Source organism: Jaculus jaculus, chromosome 3, assembly GCF_020740685.1.
Source record: "Jaculus jaculus isolate mJacJac1 chromosome 3, mJacJac1.mat.Y.cur, whole genome shotgun sequence".
In the NCBI taxonomy this organism is placed as follows: Eukaryota; Metazoa; Chordata; class Mammalia; order Rodentia; family Dipodidae; genus Jaculus; species Jaculus jaculus.
Genome location: NC_059104.1, coordinates 150,127,529 through 150,143,757, shown reverse-complemented (window position 1 = coordinate 150,143,757; position 16,229 = coordinate 150,127,529). Strand labels below are relative to the sequence as shown.

Below are 16,229 nucleotides of genomic sequence, written 5' to 3'. Positions count from 1 at the left end.
TGAGCCAAGAGGCCCTGGTGAGCCAATATACATACATACACAGTCTCTCTCTCTTGCTCACTCATTCTCCCCGTCCCTCAAATAAATAATATAAAATAAAAATGTACTTCAGAAAAGAGTATGAAGGGCTGGAGAGATGGTTTAGCAGTTAAGGCACTTGCCTATAAAGCCTAAGGACCCATGTTCTACTCTCCAGGTCCCACTTAGCCAGATGCACAAACTTGAGGCAAGTGCAAGGTTGCACATTAGGTGGCATAAGTGTCTGCAAGTTTGATTACAGTGGCTAAGGCCCTGCCATGCCAATTCTCAAAAAATAAAAATAAAGTTAAATACAATATATATATATATATATATATATATATATATATGTATATGTATATGTATATATAAAAAGCCAGACATGGTGGCGCACACTTTTATTCCCAGCACTCAGGAGGGAGAGGTAGGGGATCGCCGTGAGTTTGAGGCCACCCTAAGACTACATAATGAATTTCAGGTCAGCCTGAGCTAGATTGAAACCCTACCTCAAAAAAAGAAAAAAAAAAAGAATAAACGAAGGAAAGAAAGAACGAGTAATGAAACTTTTAGCCCTTCTCCTAGTCTTTTTTTTTTTTTTTTTTTGATGTAGAGTTTTACTCTAGCTAAGACTGACCTGCAGTTCACTATGTAGTCTCAGGGTGGCCTCGAACTCACAGTGATCCTCCTACCTCTGTCTCCTGAGTGCTGGGATTAAAGATGTGCACCACCACACCTGACTCTCCTAGTCCATTTTTATGAATATCTGTAGGTTTGATGAATAGTTAGAAAATTAATAGTTAGCTGGGCGTGGTAGTGCACACCTTTAATCCCAGCACTTGGGAGGCAGAGGTAGGAGGATCGCTGTGAGTTCGAGGCCACTCTGAGATTGCATAGTGAATTCTAAGTCAGCCTGAGATAGAGTGAGACCCTACCTTGGGAAAAAAAAAAAAAAAAAAGATTGAAGAGCCTGAATAGAATGTCTCCATATAATGGAACAATGTAGCCTTAACTTCCAAAAAAATGAAACAAAGCAAGCTCTATAAGGGAATCTAAAAGACATTTCAGGTGAGAACATATCAAGTTTGTTTTCTTTTTGGGTGCTTTGAATCAAACCCAAGGTTTCCAGCATGCTACAAATGCTCTGTTCTTGAGCTACAGCTCATCCCCAAATTTATCAGCTTTTAAAAATTCAAGCTGGGTGTAGTGGTGCACACATTTAATTCCAGCACTTAGGAGGCTGAGGTAGGAGGATCACCATGCATTCAAGGCTACTCTGAGACTACAAAGTGAATTCCTGGTCAGCCTGGGAGAGAGCAAAACCCTATCTCAGGGGGGAAAACAAAATTCAAAAAAAAATTCTTTGTTTTTGTGTTTGTTTATTGAGATAGGATCTTATATAAACTAGCCTAGTCTTAAACCTAATACTTAGCTCTGGATAACCTTATCACTCAAGAGGTAGAGGCAGGAAGAGCAGAGATTCAAAGATATCTTTGGCTGCATAGCAAATTTGAGGCCAGCCTGGGGTACATGAGACTCTACCTCAAAAACAAAAAAGGTGCAAGATTCAGTGACTAACACCAGCTACTCAGAAGGGTAGATAGAGTAGGAGGATTGGTAGATTGGGCTGGGAATTATGGGCCAGCCTGGGCTATGTAGTGAGGCCCTGTTATAAAAAAAGAAGAGGGTGCTGGAGCGTGGTAGCACACACCTTTAGTCCCAGCTCTTGGGAAGCAGAGGTGGGAGGATTGCCATGAGTTCAAGGCTACCCTGAGACTACATGGTGAGTTCCAGGTCACCCTGAGCTAGAGTGAGACCTACCTCAAAAAACAAAACAAAAAAAGAAAGAAAAAAGAGGGTGGCTTGAGAAGGGGCTCAGTCACGTGTTGCTCAAGCCTGAGTACTGACGTTAGAGTCCCAGGCCCTGTATAAAAAGCTCAAAACTCTAGCATGTTTCTGTAATCTCAGCATGCTGACAGTGAGATGGAAGGTGAAAACGAGAGAATTTCCTGGAAGCCTGTGGTCGGCACAGCAAAGAACAACAGAACTATAGTAGGAGAGCAAGATCCAGAAAGAGAAATCCTGCCTCGGATGAGGTGGGCAGGTGATGACCGGTGCAGAAGTTGCCCTCTGATCTGGAAGTTGTTCTCTGACCAAATTTCCTATAGACATTGCTCAGACGAGTTCTTCACTGAGGAAATGATTGCTTTTTATTATCACATTTCAGAACTTACTATAATTTAACTTCCCATGTGTACGTGCATGGTGGTGGCCAGTACTAAGCTATACTCCCAACCTTGACATGGTTTGGGCTGAGAAATAATGACTTAAATTTTTAGAAATTTATTTTGTGGTTGTGGAGATTTAGTCAAGAAGCAGTATTTTCCTGATTTTCAAAATGAATATTGTCTATATTAAATTGTACATACACACCTGAACCAACAATATATATGACCAAATGTATTTACTTAGGAAGTTCCATCTTTAGAAGCTACCATTTTGGGGTTTGTTTTGTTATTATTGTTTATTTGCAAGCAGAGAGAGATAAAAGAGAAACAGAGAGAATGGGCGTACCAGGGCCTCCAGCCACTGCAAAGGACTACAGATGCATATGCCATCTTGTTCATCTGGTTTTATGTGGGTACTGGGGAATCCAGCCAGGGTTGCAGGCAAGCACTTTAACTACTGAGCCCTCTCACCATTGTTGTTGTTGCTGCTGTTTTCATGATAAGGCTAACTTGGAATTCATTATGTAGTCTCAGGGTGGCCTTGAGTTCAGTACAATCCTCCTGCCTCTGCCTTCTGAGTGCCCCACCATGGGTGGCTTGGTTTTTTGGTTTTTGAAGTAGGGTCTTCCAGTAGCCCAGGAGTTCACTCTGTAGTCTCAGGATGGTCTTGAACTCATGACAGTCCTGCCTTGGCCTCCCAAGTTCTGTTATTAAAGGTGTGTGCCACCATGCCCAGTTATTTTTTCTTATCTTTTGAAAGAGGCTTCTATGTAATCTGGGCTAGCCTTGGAATTACCATGCAACTGAAGATGACCTTTAACTCCTGATTCTCCTGCCTGCCTCTGGCTCCCAAGTGCTGGAGATATAGATGTTCACCATCACACCAGGCTTTGTGGGCTTGTTTTGTTTTAATTTTAAGGGTCTCACTTTGTAGTCCTGGCTGACCTTGAACTTGCTAAGATCCACCTGCTGCTACCTCCTGAGTGCTAAAATTTTAGGCATGTGCCATAAGTCTAATAAGAGCTGGTTAGGACCAAAAAATGTTTGTTCCACCATTGAGTACATGAAGGAGTCTCTTTGCTTTTTCAAGAAATGTGTAGGGATATCTCCTGATAACAGACTAGTAGGGGAAATTGAGTATAGACTTTTGCTGACAATTCAGGTCTTTGGTAGTAACAGCCCAGATAGCATGCCTTCCTCTTACCTAGGGAGTTTTCTATTTCCTTTCTTTCCTTGTGTCTGATTTTATTTTTCTGCCTCTGAGGGACTGATATCTTTCCCTAGTTTAATTGACTCTTCCTTCCGGGTGCTCCTGACTCTCTGTCTTGCAGCCAGCCCCCTCCTGGAACCTGTCCTCTTTTTCCCTCCAGGACTTTTCAGACATTCTTTCACTTACTGAATTATCAGCTACAGGTTACATTTCTCTGTATATATTTGCATTCTTTAAAAAACTGGAACTTCATTTTTAATGTGATACTTGCACATAGCTATCTTGGGTGTTAGCAACACTTCCCAATTTAGGTTCATCTTCAGTCTTAACATCTTGCAAGTCAGTTTCTGAGTAGCTATTAGTCAGTAGAAATCTGAAGCTAATTTTCTTTTTTCTAGTATGTTGTTAACCCAAAGACACTTGAATTAATTTTAGACTGGTCTTTTTATAAGATTTGATTTGTTTCAATTAAATTTTAAAATACTTGAAATCTTATGTTTTTAAAAATAAGTTTTATTTGTGAGGGATGGTGCCAGGATTTCTTTCCACTGCTAACAAAGCCTAGAAACATATGCATCATTATGTGGGTCCTGAAATATTGAACCTGGGACTTCAGGCTTTGCAGGCAAGCACCTTAGCAGCTAAGCCATCTCTACCCCACTCCACCCCAGCTTTATTAAAAAAAAAAAAAAAAAAAAGATACTAAGCACAGAAATATACAGGTGGACATTATTTATACCTTGATCTGTGTTACTTTATGTTTCAATACCTTTTTTTGGCAGGGGATGGTTTCCAAGGTTGAGTCTAACTCTAGCCCAGGCTAACCTGGAATTCAGTATATACTCTCAGGCTGTCCTAGAACTCATAGTGGTCCCCCTAACTTAGTCTCCCAGAGTGTTGGAGTGCTGGGATTAAAGGCCTGTGCCACCATGCCCAACTTTAATACCTTTTTTTTTAAACAAATATTGTTCATTTCAAGCAGAGAAAGATAGGTGAGGGGCAGGGAGAGAATGAATGTGGGAGTGCCAGGAATCTTGCTACTGCAAACAAACTCCAAATGCATGTGCCACCTTATGCACCCTGCTTTATGTGGGCACTGGGGCCATCAGACTTTACAAGCAAATACCTTCAACTGCTGAGCCATCTTTCCAGCCTGTTTTATTTTTATTTATTTATTAGGGACAGAGAGGAGAGAGAGTGAGAATGGGTGTGCCAGGGCCTATAGAGACTGCAAACAGACTCCAGATACATGTGCCACCATGTGCATGTAGCTTACATGGGGCCTGGAGAATCAAACCTGGGTTCTTAGGCTTTTCAGGCAAGTGCCTTAACCACTAAGCGGTCTCTCCAGCCCCACTGCTCCTTTTTTTATGAGAAGGAGCAAGAGTGAGTGAGTGAGAGAGAGAAAATTGGTGCGCAAGGGCCTCCAGCCACTGCAATAAAACTCCAGACGGATGCCCCCACTTTGTGCACATGTGCGACCTTGCACGCTGTGTCACCTTGTTCATGTGGCTTACATGATACCTGGAGAGTTGAACATGAGTCCTCAGGCTTCACAGGCAAGCGCCTTAACCACTAATCCACCTCTCTAGCCCCTTTCTTTATATTTTTAATTTAGAGATTTTCTAATATGCATGGAAGAATCTAATGGCCACCCATGTACTACCATCTACCCAATGGTTAGTATATAACTAGTTCTGTCCATCTACATTACATTTCTATCTCTTCTTCCCTGCTTGTATTATTTTGAGTCAAGCCCTAGATATCATGCCATGCTATCTAAATATTTGAGTAATTATCTGTAAAACATGAACATTAGGCTCTTTTAGAAAAATAATTATTTATTTGAGAGCAACAGACAGAGAAAGTGAGAGAGAACTCCAGATACATGTGCCACCTTGTACATCTGGCTTATGTGGGTACTGAGAAATTGAGCTTCGAACCAGGGTTCTTAGGCTTCAAAGGCAAGCACTTAACCACTAAACCATGTCTCCCACCCTACATTATTAGACTTTTTATAAAATATAATTAACTAAAAGAATATCATTTCCATAATAGAATTGTTTTAACTGCAGTTTGCTATGATCTTTACCTTGCCACTTATATGTCCTGAGGGATAACATATTAATGTTCCTTTGTTCTTCATGTTTTCAGAAAAGTAGTGTTTGCATATAAATATCAAATGTGATTATAGTAAATGTACTATTTTGTAATTTTTTTCACTTAGTATAATTTTTAAGATCTTTTAATATCATTAAGCATTCTTTTACAACATTGTTCTTTTTGTTTTTTTCCAGGTAGGGTATTACTCTAGCCCAGGTTGACCTGAAATTCGCTATGTAGTCCAAGGCTGACCTCAACTCATGGCAATCCTCCTACCTCTGCCTCCTTAGTGCTAGGGTTAAAGGCATGTGGCACCATGCCCGGACATCTAAAAACATTCTTTTAGCCAATTAAATAATTAATACGAGGTATGATTAACTACCTCAGCACTATAGCAGTTGTTCATTAGCAAGAGCACATTTTGTACTTTTCAGTGCTGTGAGGGTGTATATGATGACTGGAGTCTCTTACTCTTTGAAGGCAAAATGGGCATATCAAGTTTTTGACCAAAGGTGATAATAATGCTGTTGATGACCGAGGCCTCTATAAACAAGGACAGCACTGGCTTGAGAAGAAAGATGTCGTGGGAAGAGCCAGGGGGTAAGTATAGAGTGGAACATCATTTTAAACATGGCCTTTTTATCTGATAATTCTCAATTGAATGCATAGTGGTTTGGTCCTGGTTCCATTAAGTCGCCTTTTTGTCCTTTGAAAAGTATGTATCTTAGGGCTGGAGAGATGATGCTTGCCTGCGAAGCTTAAGGACACTAGTTTGATTCCCTAGTACTAATGTAAAGCTAGATGCATAAGGAGTACACATCTTAAAAAGGCATCTGTGCCAGGCATAATGGCGCATACCTTTAATCCCAGCACTCGGGAGGCAGAGGTAGGTGGACCTCCATGAGTTAGAGGCCACCCTGAGACTATAAAGTTAATTTCAGGTCAGCCTGGAACCAGAGAGAGACCCTACCTCGAAAAAAACAAAAAACAAAAAAGCATCTATGTCTCTCTCTTTCTGTCTGTCACTCTATCAAATACATAAAACCTTTTAAAAATTTTTATTTATTTATCTGAGAGAGCAAAAAACAAAGAAGACAGAGAGAGAATGGGTGCTCCAGGGCCTACAGCCACTGCAAATGAACTCCAGACAAATGTGCCACCTGTGCATCTGGCTTATGTGGGTCCTAGGTAATCGAACCAAGGTCCTTTGGCTTTTTAGGGAAACACCTTAACTGCTAAGCCACCTTTCCAGCCCTGAAAATAGTTTTTGGAAAAAGGTCTGGTTTGATGGCACAGTGGTTAGACGCTTTTCCTTGCAAAACCTGACAGACCCAGTTTGATTCCCTAGTATGTATATAAAGCCAGGTACACAAAGTGGTGCATACAACTGGAGTTAGTTTGTAGTGGCAAAAGGCCCTGGTGTGCCCATTCTTATTCTCTCCAATACATAAATAAAAATATTTTAAATTTTTTTATAACACAGCCTGACCTCCAGATCCTCCTGTTTCAGACTTCTAAAAAAATATTATTTGAGTGAGTGAGTGAGAGAGAGAGAGAGAGAGAGAGAGAGGGGCAGATATGTAGAGAATGGGCGTGTCAGGACCTCTAGGCACTACAAACAAACTCCAGACGCCATGTGTCACCTTGTGTACCTGGCTTACATGGGTACTGGGTCCATAGGCTTTGCAGGCAAGCATGTTAACCCCTGAGCCATTTTTAAATTGAAAAAAATACATATAGGGACTGGAGAGATGGCTCAGTGGTTAAGGCACTTGCATGTGAAGCCTAAGAGCTCATGTTTAAATCTCCAGTTCCTACATAATCCAGACACACCCAAGGGGATGTACACATCTGGAGTTCATTTGCAGCAGCTGAAAGTCCAGGTGCTCCCATTCTCTCTCTCTCTCTCAAAAAAAAAAAAAAAAATATATATATATATATATATATATATATATTTACATATATATTTTTTTAAATATATATTTTATATATATATATATATATTTTTTTTTTTTTTTTTGAGAGTGACAGGAGGAGAAAGAGAGAGAGAATGGGCACGCCAGGGCTTCCAGCCACTGCAAACGAACTGCAGATATGTGCACCCGGCTAACGTGGGTCCTGGGGAATCTAGCCTCAAACCGGGGTCCTTAGGCTTCACAGGCAAACACTTAACCACTAAGCCATCTCTCTAGCCCTTAAAAATAATTTTATTTTATTTTTGTTTTTTTGAGGTAGGGTCTCACTCTGGTCCAGGCTGACCAGGAATTAACTCTGTCATCTCAGGGTGGCCTTGAACTCATGGCAATCCTCCTACCTCTGCCTCCCGAGTGCTGGGATTAAAGGCGTGCGCTACCACGCCCAGCTAAAAATAAAATTTTTTTAAATGCATTTAAGGGCTGGGGAGATGGAATAGGAGTTAAGATGTTAACCTGCAAAGCCAAAAGATCCTGATTCAATTCTCCAGGACCCACGTAAGCCAGATGCACAAACGAGTGCATGCATCTGGAGTTTATTTGCAGTGGCTGGAGCCCTGGCATATCCATATTCATATTCATTCTCTCTCAAATAAATAAACTTTTTTTAAAAAAATTTAAAATGTATCTTAAGTCTTTAGGCATAGTATCCAGGAGGGAAGGAACAGGGGTACAGAATTATTGGCATGAAAGAATAGAATGTTAGTGATGAGATAGTGTGTTGGATGCGACAATTTAAAAAACTCATTAGCTGGGCATGGTGGTGCATGTTTGTAATCCCAGCATTCAGGAGTGAAGACAGGCAAATTAGGAGTTTAAGACGAAGCTCACCCGGTAACAGTGAGTTTGAGACTAGCATAGGCTACATGAGATCCTTTGTCTGAAGACAAAAGAAAAACAACAAATCATCTGTTTATTCAGTTCATTCCAAGGTGTTACTGACATCCATACTAGGCTAGGATTTGGTGTTCAGAGTAGAAATAATGCTGCCTTGTAAAACTTAATTTCTCAAGAATTTATGGTTAGCAACTTCAATTGTTAGTCTAAATTAATTTTATTGTGTTAATTTATCCATACTTTATTTATAGTCTTGAAGTTGATGAGGTCAAATAAAATTTAAAAATTTTATTAAGCCTGTTTATTTCAGATAATATCAGGAGAACAGATCAGTGGAGGACAGGAATTGTAAGTTATTGGTGTAAGGAAGTATGGAATTGTTACTACCTTAATGTATTAATAGTATTAACAGTAACTCACCTTTATTAAGGTTTACAATATACCAAACACTCATTGTATGTGCTTTATAATTATTGCTTCATTTTAACCTCAAAACAACCCTAATACTCCCATTTTACAGATGAGGAAATATAGACAAGTAATGTTACCCGAGTTCACACTGATGGTAGTAGTAAGTGGCTGGAAACTACAGAGCTCATTTTCTTCATCAAACCAGAATTACTGGTATAATATTTCTGAAATGGGTAGTGTATTGTTCTCACTCTAGTTATTTCATGGCATTTTTGCTGATGTCAGAACATCTGGTCCTTCTGGCTTCGAATAAATAGTATGCAGGCCACCACACTGAGAAACTACTGTACAGAAGGAAATGGAAGTTTCTAAGTGAAAGTTGCCTCAGTTGTAGCATAAGAAATACAGTTTGGGACAAAGGAGATCAAGCCAGGTTTGATGACCCATACATTCAATCCCAGCACTCAGTAGGCAGAAGAGAGTCAACTGAGTTTGAGGCCACCTTGGGACTACAGAGTGAGTTTCAGGTCTGCCTGGGCTAGAGTGAGACCCTACCTCAAAAAAATAAACAACAACAAAAAAGGTTACATTAAAATAAGTACCACTGGCTGGGCATGGTGGTACATGCCTTTAATCCCAGCACTTGGGAGGCAGAGGTAGGAGGATCATGAGTTCAAGGCCACCCTGAGAATACATAGTAAATTCTAAGTCAGCCTGGGCTAGAGTGAGACCCTACCTTGAAAAACAAAACAAAGAAGAAAACAGGGCTGGAGGGATGGCTTAGTGGTTAAAGCATTTGCCTGCAAAGCCAAAGGATCCAGGTTCGATTCTCCAGGACCCTTAGCCAGATACACAAGTTGGCACATGCATCTGGAGTTTGTTTGCAGTGGCTGGAGGCCCTGGTGCACCCATTCATTCGTTGATATCCTCCTTCCCTCCTCCCCCCTTCCCCTCCCCCCCCCCCTGTCAAATTTAAAAAGAAGAAGAAAAGAATACCACTGTGAGGACAACTTCTCTTTCCTATTATGGAGCTACGCATGATTCAGGTTAGGTCGGCAGTGCTTCTGTCCCTCTCCCCCCAGTTCTGAGGGTGCTCTTCATGTGGTTTTTCAGGCTCATCAACTTCTTCTGAGCCTTTTTCCTCCTTTAATTATAAATGTACAGATACATATACAAACAGAAGGAAATCCTAGTCAAAGCAGTTTGAGAGAGGGCATGGTGGTTCACCCCTTTAATCTCAGCACTCGGGTAGCAGAGGTAGGAGAATTGCCATGAGCTCAAAAAAACAAAATAAAAGGGCTGGAGGGATAGTTTAGCAGTTAAGGTTCTTGCCCACGAAGCCTAAGGACCCAGGTTCAATTCCCCAGGGCCCATATAAGCCAGATGTACAATGTGGCATATGTGTTTGGAGTTTGTTTGCAGTGACTAGAGGCCCTGGCACACCCATTCTATCTGCCTCTCCTCTCTCTCTCTCCTTGCAAATAAATAAATAAAAATAAGTAAAAATTGATTTACTGTTCTCTTCTTCTGTAACTATTGGTTTAGTGCTTGTTAACTTTCATGTATAGCGATGCAGATATTAATATGTGTGTGTATTCATAAAACTTTTTTTAATGTTTTTGAGGTAGAGTTTCATTCTATTCCAGGCTGATCTGGAATTCACTATGTAGTCTCAGGGTGGCTTGAATTCATGGCAATCCTCCTACCTTCCCCCCTGAGTTCTGGGATTAAACGCATGTGCCACTGCATCAGGCTATCATAAAACATTTTTTTTTTAAATTATTTTCAGGGCTGGAGGGATGGTTAGCAGTTAGGGCATTTTCTGCAAAGCCAAAGGACCATGATTCAATTCCCCAGGACCCATGTAAGCCAGATGCACAAGGTGGTTCATGCATCTGGATGTGTTTGTAGTGGCTGGAGGTCCTGGCATGCCCATTCTCTCTCTCTCTCTCTCTCTCTCTCTCTCTCTCTCTCTCTCTCTCTCTCTCTCTCAAATAAATAAAAATAATTAAATTAATTAAAATATTTCTATTTTCAAACACAGAGAGAGTGGGTATGCCAGGGCCTCCAGCCGCTGCAAACAAACTCCAGATACATGTGCCTTTTTGTGCATCTGGCTTTACATGGATACTGGGGTAAGGTTTGCAGCCAAGTGCCTTTACTGCTGAGCCATCTCTCCAGCCTCATAAAAACATTTTTATGAGAAGAAATAATAGTCACACTATTTTACAATACTTTTTGCCACAGAAGTTTCTAGTATATTTACAAATGAATAAATTTAGTCTTTTATGGGTAGTTTGTACTGCTCTACTTAGTGTCCTTTCATTACCTACTTATTTCTAGGGGCTGTTTTGTTTTGTTGAGATAGCCTATGGCTTTGTTGCCCAGGCTGCTGTTTAACTTCTAGTTTCAGGTGTTCCTCTTGCCTAAGTTTCCAAACTAGCTATGGTTATGACACAAGCCACTGTACCTAGCTTATTTCTAGGTTTTGTTGTGCACGCATGCGTGTGTGTTATTGATAGCAATGTCATGACAATCTTCTTTGTTACTTGTATCTCTGTATCCCTGCTTAGTCTTCATGGTAAAATCCAAATGTAATTTACCAGGTAAAACACCTGCTTTATATATGCTCCTACCAGTATAAAATAGTGTCCCTTTATATGGGTTTTGATTCCTCATTGTTTATTACACCTGTGTCTGCTCACTCTGGCCCTTTGTTGGGTAAGATGTGTCATTATCCAAAAGGTTAGATGTGTCAGACTTTCTCTCAAGCAACTTGTTTTTCTAAAGAATTTTTGAAAAATACTAAATCTTACATAATGTTATTTCTAAAATCCCTACTTTGAAAAAGTAGATTTTTAATGACTTTTAGTAAAAATATTTAATAATCTGGTATTCTCTGAATTAAGTAACTTTTTCTGAAGTATAAAACATCTGGGACACGAACAGCAGGAAGGCAGAATCTTTGCTGTACAAATTCACTTTCCAATGATTATTTCACCACTTACCTTGACAGATAATGTAACATATCACCGTCTTTTGTGGAAATTGTATTTATAAAACACTAAACTGATATTTCAAAGTCAGGCTGTACACAAATCTTGAAGATAGAGCTTTTATGCAGCAAGCTGTAACTGTGATACAAATATCTTTAAGCATTTAAGAAAAATGTTTTAAAACCACAGCAATCTGAAGCCTAAAGCTCTGAGTTATTTGGTGGTGGCGGGTGGGGGGCAATTGTGCATGTGTGTGCAGGTGCTTGTGCATGTGGATGTACATGTGGATGCCAGAGGTTAACATTGGGGTGTCCTCCTTAGTTGCTCTCCACCTCTTGTTTTTTTCGAGGCAGGGTTTTACTGTAGCCCAGGCTGACCTGAAATTACTATGTAGTCTCAGGATGGCCTCAAACTCACAGTGAACCACCTACCTCTGCTTTAATCCCCAAGTGCTGGGATTAAAGGCATGTGCCACCATGCCCAGCTCTCACCTTGTTTTTTGAGACAGGGTCTCACTGAACCTAAAGTTCACCAATTTGGCTAGTCTAGTGTGGTGGTTTGATTCGGTTGTTCTCCATAAACTTATGTGTTCTGAATGCTTAGGTCCTCAGCTGAGGGCAGTTTGGGAAGCCTCCAGGAGGCAGTGTGTTGTTGGGGGCGGGCTATGGGTGTTATAGCCAGCTCCCGTTGCAGTGTTTGGCACACTCTCCTATTGCTGTTGTCCACATTGTGTTAGCCAGGAGGTGATGTCTACCCTCTGCTCATGCAATTCTTTCCCCCTGCTATCATGGAGCTTCCCCTTGAGTCTGTAAACCAAAATAAATGCTTTTATCCCACAAGCTGCTCTTGGTTGGGTGTTTTCTGCCAACAATGCGAGCCTAACTGCAACATCTAGTTAGCCACTGAACACTAGAGATCTACAGTCTCCTCCCTAGTGCTGGGATTAAACGTGTCTGACATTTTAACATGGGTCATCTTCCCAATCCCTCAAAATTGTTTTTAAATTTTTTGAGCTAGCCAGGCCAGGCGTGGTGGCACACACCCCTTTAATCCTAGCACTCAGGAGGCAGAGGTAGGAGGATCACCATGAGTTCGAGGACACCTTGAGACTACATAGTGTATTTCAGGTCAGCCTGGGCTAGAATGAGACCCTACCTTGAAAAACAAACACAGACACACATAAATTTACAGATAGCCAGGGGTGATGCTACACATCTTTAATCCCAGCAGTTAGGAATCACAGGCAGGAGGATTGTTATGTGTTTGAGGTCAGTCTAGGCTAGAGTTACACCTTACCTTGAAAGAAAAAAAATTTTTTTTTTGCAACAGAATATCACATAGACTGGGATATAAAATTCACCATTTCAAAATGTGTAATTCACAGGCCTTTCAGTATTTTCACAAGGTTGTACATCCATATTACCACCATCTAATTCCAGAACACTTCTGTCATCCCCAAAATAATACTCCATACTCCTTAGCAGTCACTCCTCATCTCCTCCTCACAGTCCCTGACAACCACTAATCTTGTGATACTGTGGATTGCCCTAGTCTGGATGTTTCATGTAAACGGAATCATACAGTTTGTGGTCTTTTGTGTTTCGCATATTTCACCTATCCTAATTTGCAAGGTTCATTCATCTCGTTAAAAAAAAAATTATAAAATGAAACTAATGCTGACTCTAAAATCGGGAAGTTGAAAAACACAAGAGGACTTAGTTGAAGAGTAGAGAACATAAAAGGAAGAAAGACTAGCAGAACTTTAGGAAACAAAAATCTTACAATGAAAAGAACAAAACTGTAAAGAGAAGAACGAAAATAAAGAAGTTTGAAGTTTCCAGACAAAGAAATGTTCAGCTGAACAAGAAGTAAAGTGTATTCTTATAAGGAAGCAAAGACAAAATGTCTTTATCACTAAAGACAAAATGTCTGCTGTTGAAGTTTGCCTCAGGCTTTGATGGTAGAAAGGAAATAGACATGCTAGTTACCCTGATTTGTTTAAAATACATGATACGCATGAGTTGAAATATTAGATCGTATCCTATAAAAATTAATGTATTATATGTAAATCAAAAACAAAATTTATTTTTGGGCACATTGGCACATATCTGTAACCTTGGCTACTTGAGAGGCTGAGGCATGAAGATCACTTGAGGTTGAGGCCAGTCTGTACAATGAAACAAGACCTTATTTCAAAAAATTAAAAATAGGGACTAGGAGCTGAGCATGGTAGCATATACCTTTTTTAATCCTAGCACTTGGGAGGCAGAGGTAAAAGGATCCCCATGAGTTCAAGGCTACCCTGAGATTACATAGTCAATTCCAGCTCAGCCTGGCCTAGAGTGAGACCTTACTTGGTTGGGGGGCGGGGGGAGAATGGCTTAGTTTTTAAAAGGTACATGCTTGCTTCCAAAGCCTGCTGGCCTGGGTTCACTTTCCAACCATCCACATAAGCCAGATGCAAAAAGTGGAATTTGTTTGGAGCAGCAACAGGCCCTGTGTCTGTGTACACACACACACAACACACACACATAAATTAAGAAAGGAAGAGCCAGCTATCTTAGCATATTCCTTTAATCCCATCATTTGGTAGGCTGAGGTAGGAAGGTAGGAAGATCACCATGACTTCGGTCATGTTTACTGGTCTCCAACATTGGCAGCTCCATAAAGGTTACAGGGTCACACTTAACATGTAGCACTGCATCAGCATGTACCATTAGCATTACCAGTGGGGGAGCTAAAACCTCCAATCTGGTACAAATCTGCCACACACCTTGGGCTCATCTGTTTCCTCATCTATAAAATGGTGATAGTCCTAACTTCCCTATAACAGGCTGTTGAAAGAAGCAAATATAATGTGTACAAGTGGACTTTATGAACTAGAAATTAGTATTCCATGGAAGATACTGGAAAGATACAGTAAACGGCAGTAGTAACTTAGGAAATTCTTCTGTGATGATCAGTTCTTTGTTGGTATTTTTAGATTTGTTCCTTATATTGGAATTGTGACAATCCTCATGAATGACTATCCTAAATTTAAGGTAAGAGCTCATTCTGTATGTTTCATTAACAGTGAAGTGAGAGGATTTGGGGTTGAGGGGTGTAGTTCAGTGGTAGAACTCATGCCTATCATGTGTAAGACCCTGGATTCAATACTTCTCCCTAAAAGTAATCATTTGTTTAATTTTGGAAACTGTTAAATAGATCACAGAGATGAATTGGTTAGTTGAATAACTTATTTTGATCATAAAGCAAGTTTATTAAGTCTAAAAATGGAAGAATTTTTACAGTTTCTCTGATCTGTGCTTCTGTTTTATTCTCTAGTATGCAGTACTTTTCTTGCTGGGTTTGTTTGTGCTGGTCCATCGTGAGTAAGGAGTCTGCTGTTGCTGTTTCGGGGAAGGCCGTGCTTTTTGTTCTGAATGTTTGGAGTCGATCCTGCTCTGTGGAATGGAAGACACACATGTTGGCGCTTCTTGGTAGCACTGGTTTGCATTAGTTTATGTTTCCACGCCCGAGTATGTGTGGGCGGGTATATATGCACCATGGAGTGCACGCGAGGGGACTTTTCAATCACAAAATTTCATATGTTGTCATTGTCACACTTTCACATTTTTGTACATCAGTGAATTTTTTATATTAAAAGGTTGAGCCAAAGCCCCCAGTGTTTGTATTTTGAAGCCAAGCTTCACTTCTAAAGTGCCTACAGAGTTCTGTAAATGAAAATGCAGCTCTGCATGAGTTTGAAGCTGCCATTCCTCCTTATAATTGGAATGGCACGTATTAAGATGGTCATAAGTCTTAACTTTTCAAAATTTTAATAAATAAAAGACTTTGCACATTGAACCCCTTATCCCTGAATTGTGTTTGTTGGGCAGCTTCTCTAATTTGCCTTCTTTGGCTATTCTTAATACCCATAGTGGAAATAAACATAATGGCTTTGAATTGTGGCTGGGCATGGTGGCACATGTCTATCATCCCTTCGCTATATGGGAAGTTAAAGCCATCCTGGGCTATTTGAAACCCTGTCTCAAAAAAAGGGGGGGGCTTTGATATGAATAGTCACTAAGCTAAGAAAGTTTGGCTGGAGAAATGGCTTAGTGGTTAAGGCATTTGCCTGCAAAGCCAAAGGACCCATGTAAGCCAGCTACACAAGGGGCACATGCATCTGGAGTTGTTTGCCTAGCATGCCCGTTCTCTCTCTGTCTGCCTCTCATCTATCTCTCTGTCTCTCTCTCTGCTTGCAAATAAATAAATAAAATTTAAGAACGTTGGGACTGGGGAAATGGCTAAGCAGCTACAGCATTTGCCTATGAAGCCTAAGGACCTGGGCTTGATTCCCCAGGACCCACATAAGCCAGATGCATAAGGGTCACATGTGTCTGGAGTTTGTAGGCAGTGGCTAGAGGCCCTGGTGTGCCCATTCTCTCTATCTGTCTCTTTCTTTCTCATAAAT

The 16,229-nt window shown here is 40.6% G+C and overlaps 1 protein-coding gene across 1 annotated transcript in view; it reads left to right on the top strand.

Annotated features, from left to right (window-relative positions):
- Sec11a (SEC11 homolog A, signal peptidase complex subunit) overlaps nt 1-15,619 on the top strand; it is a 41,850-nt gene extending 26,231 nt beyond the window's left edge. Inside the window, exons 5-7 of the mRNA XM_045146108.1 lie at nt 6,037-6,156; nt 14,757-14,814; nt 15,098-15,619. Coding sequence (XP_045002043.1) covers nt 6,037-6,156; nt 14,757-14,814; nt 15,098-15,148 — 229 coding nt within the window. The 3' untranslated portion in view covers nt 15,149-15,619. The remainder of the gene's footprint in view (nt 1-6,036; nt 6,157-14,756; nt 14,815-15,097) is intronic.
- Nucleotides 15,620-16,229: the final 610 nt, after the last annotated feature.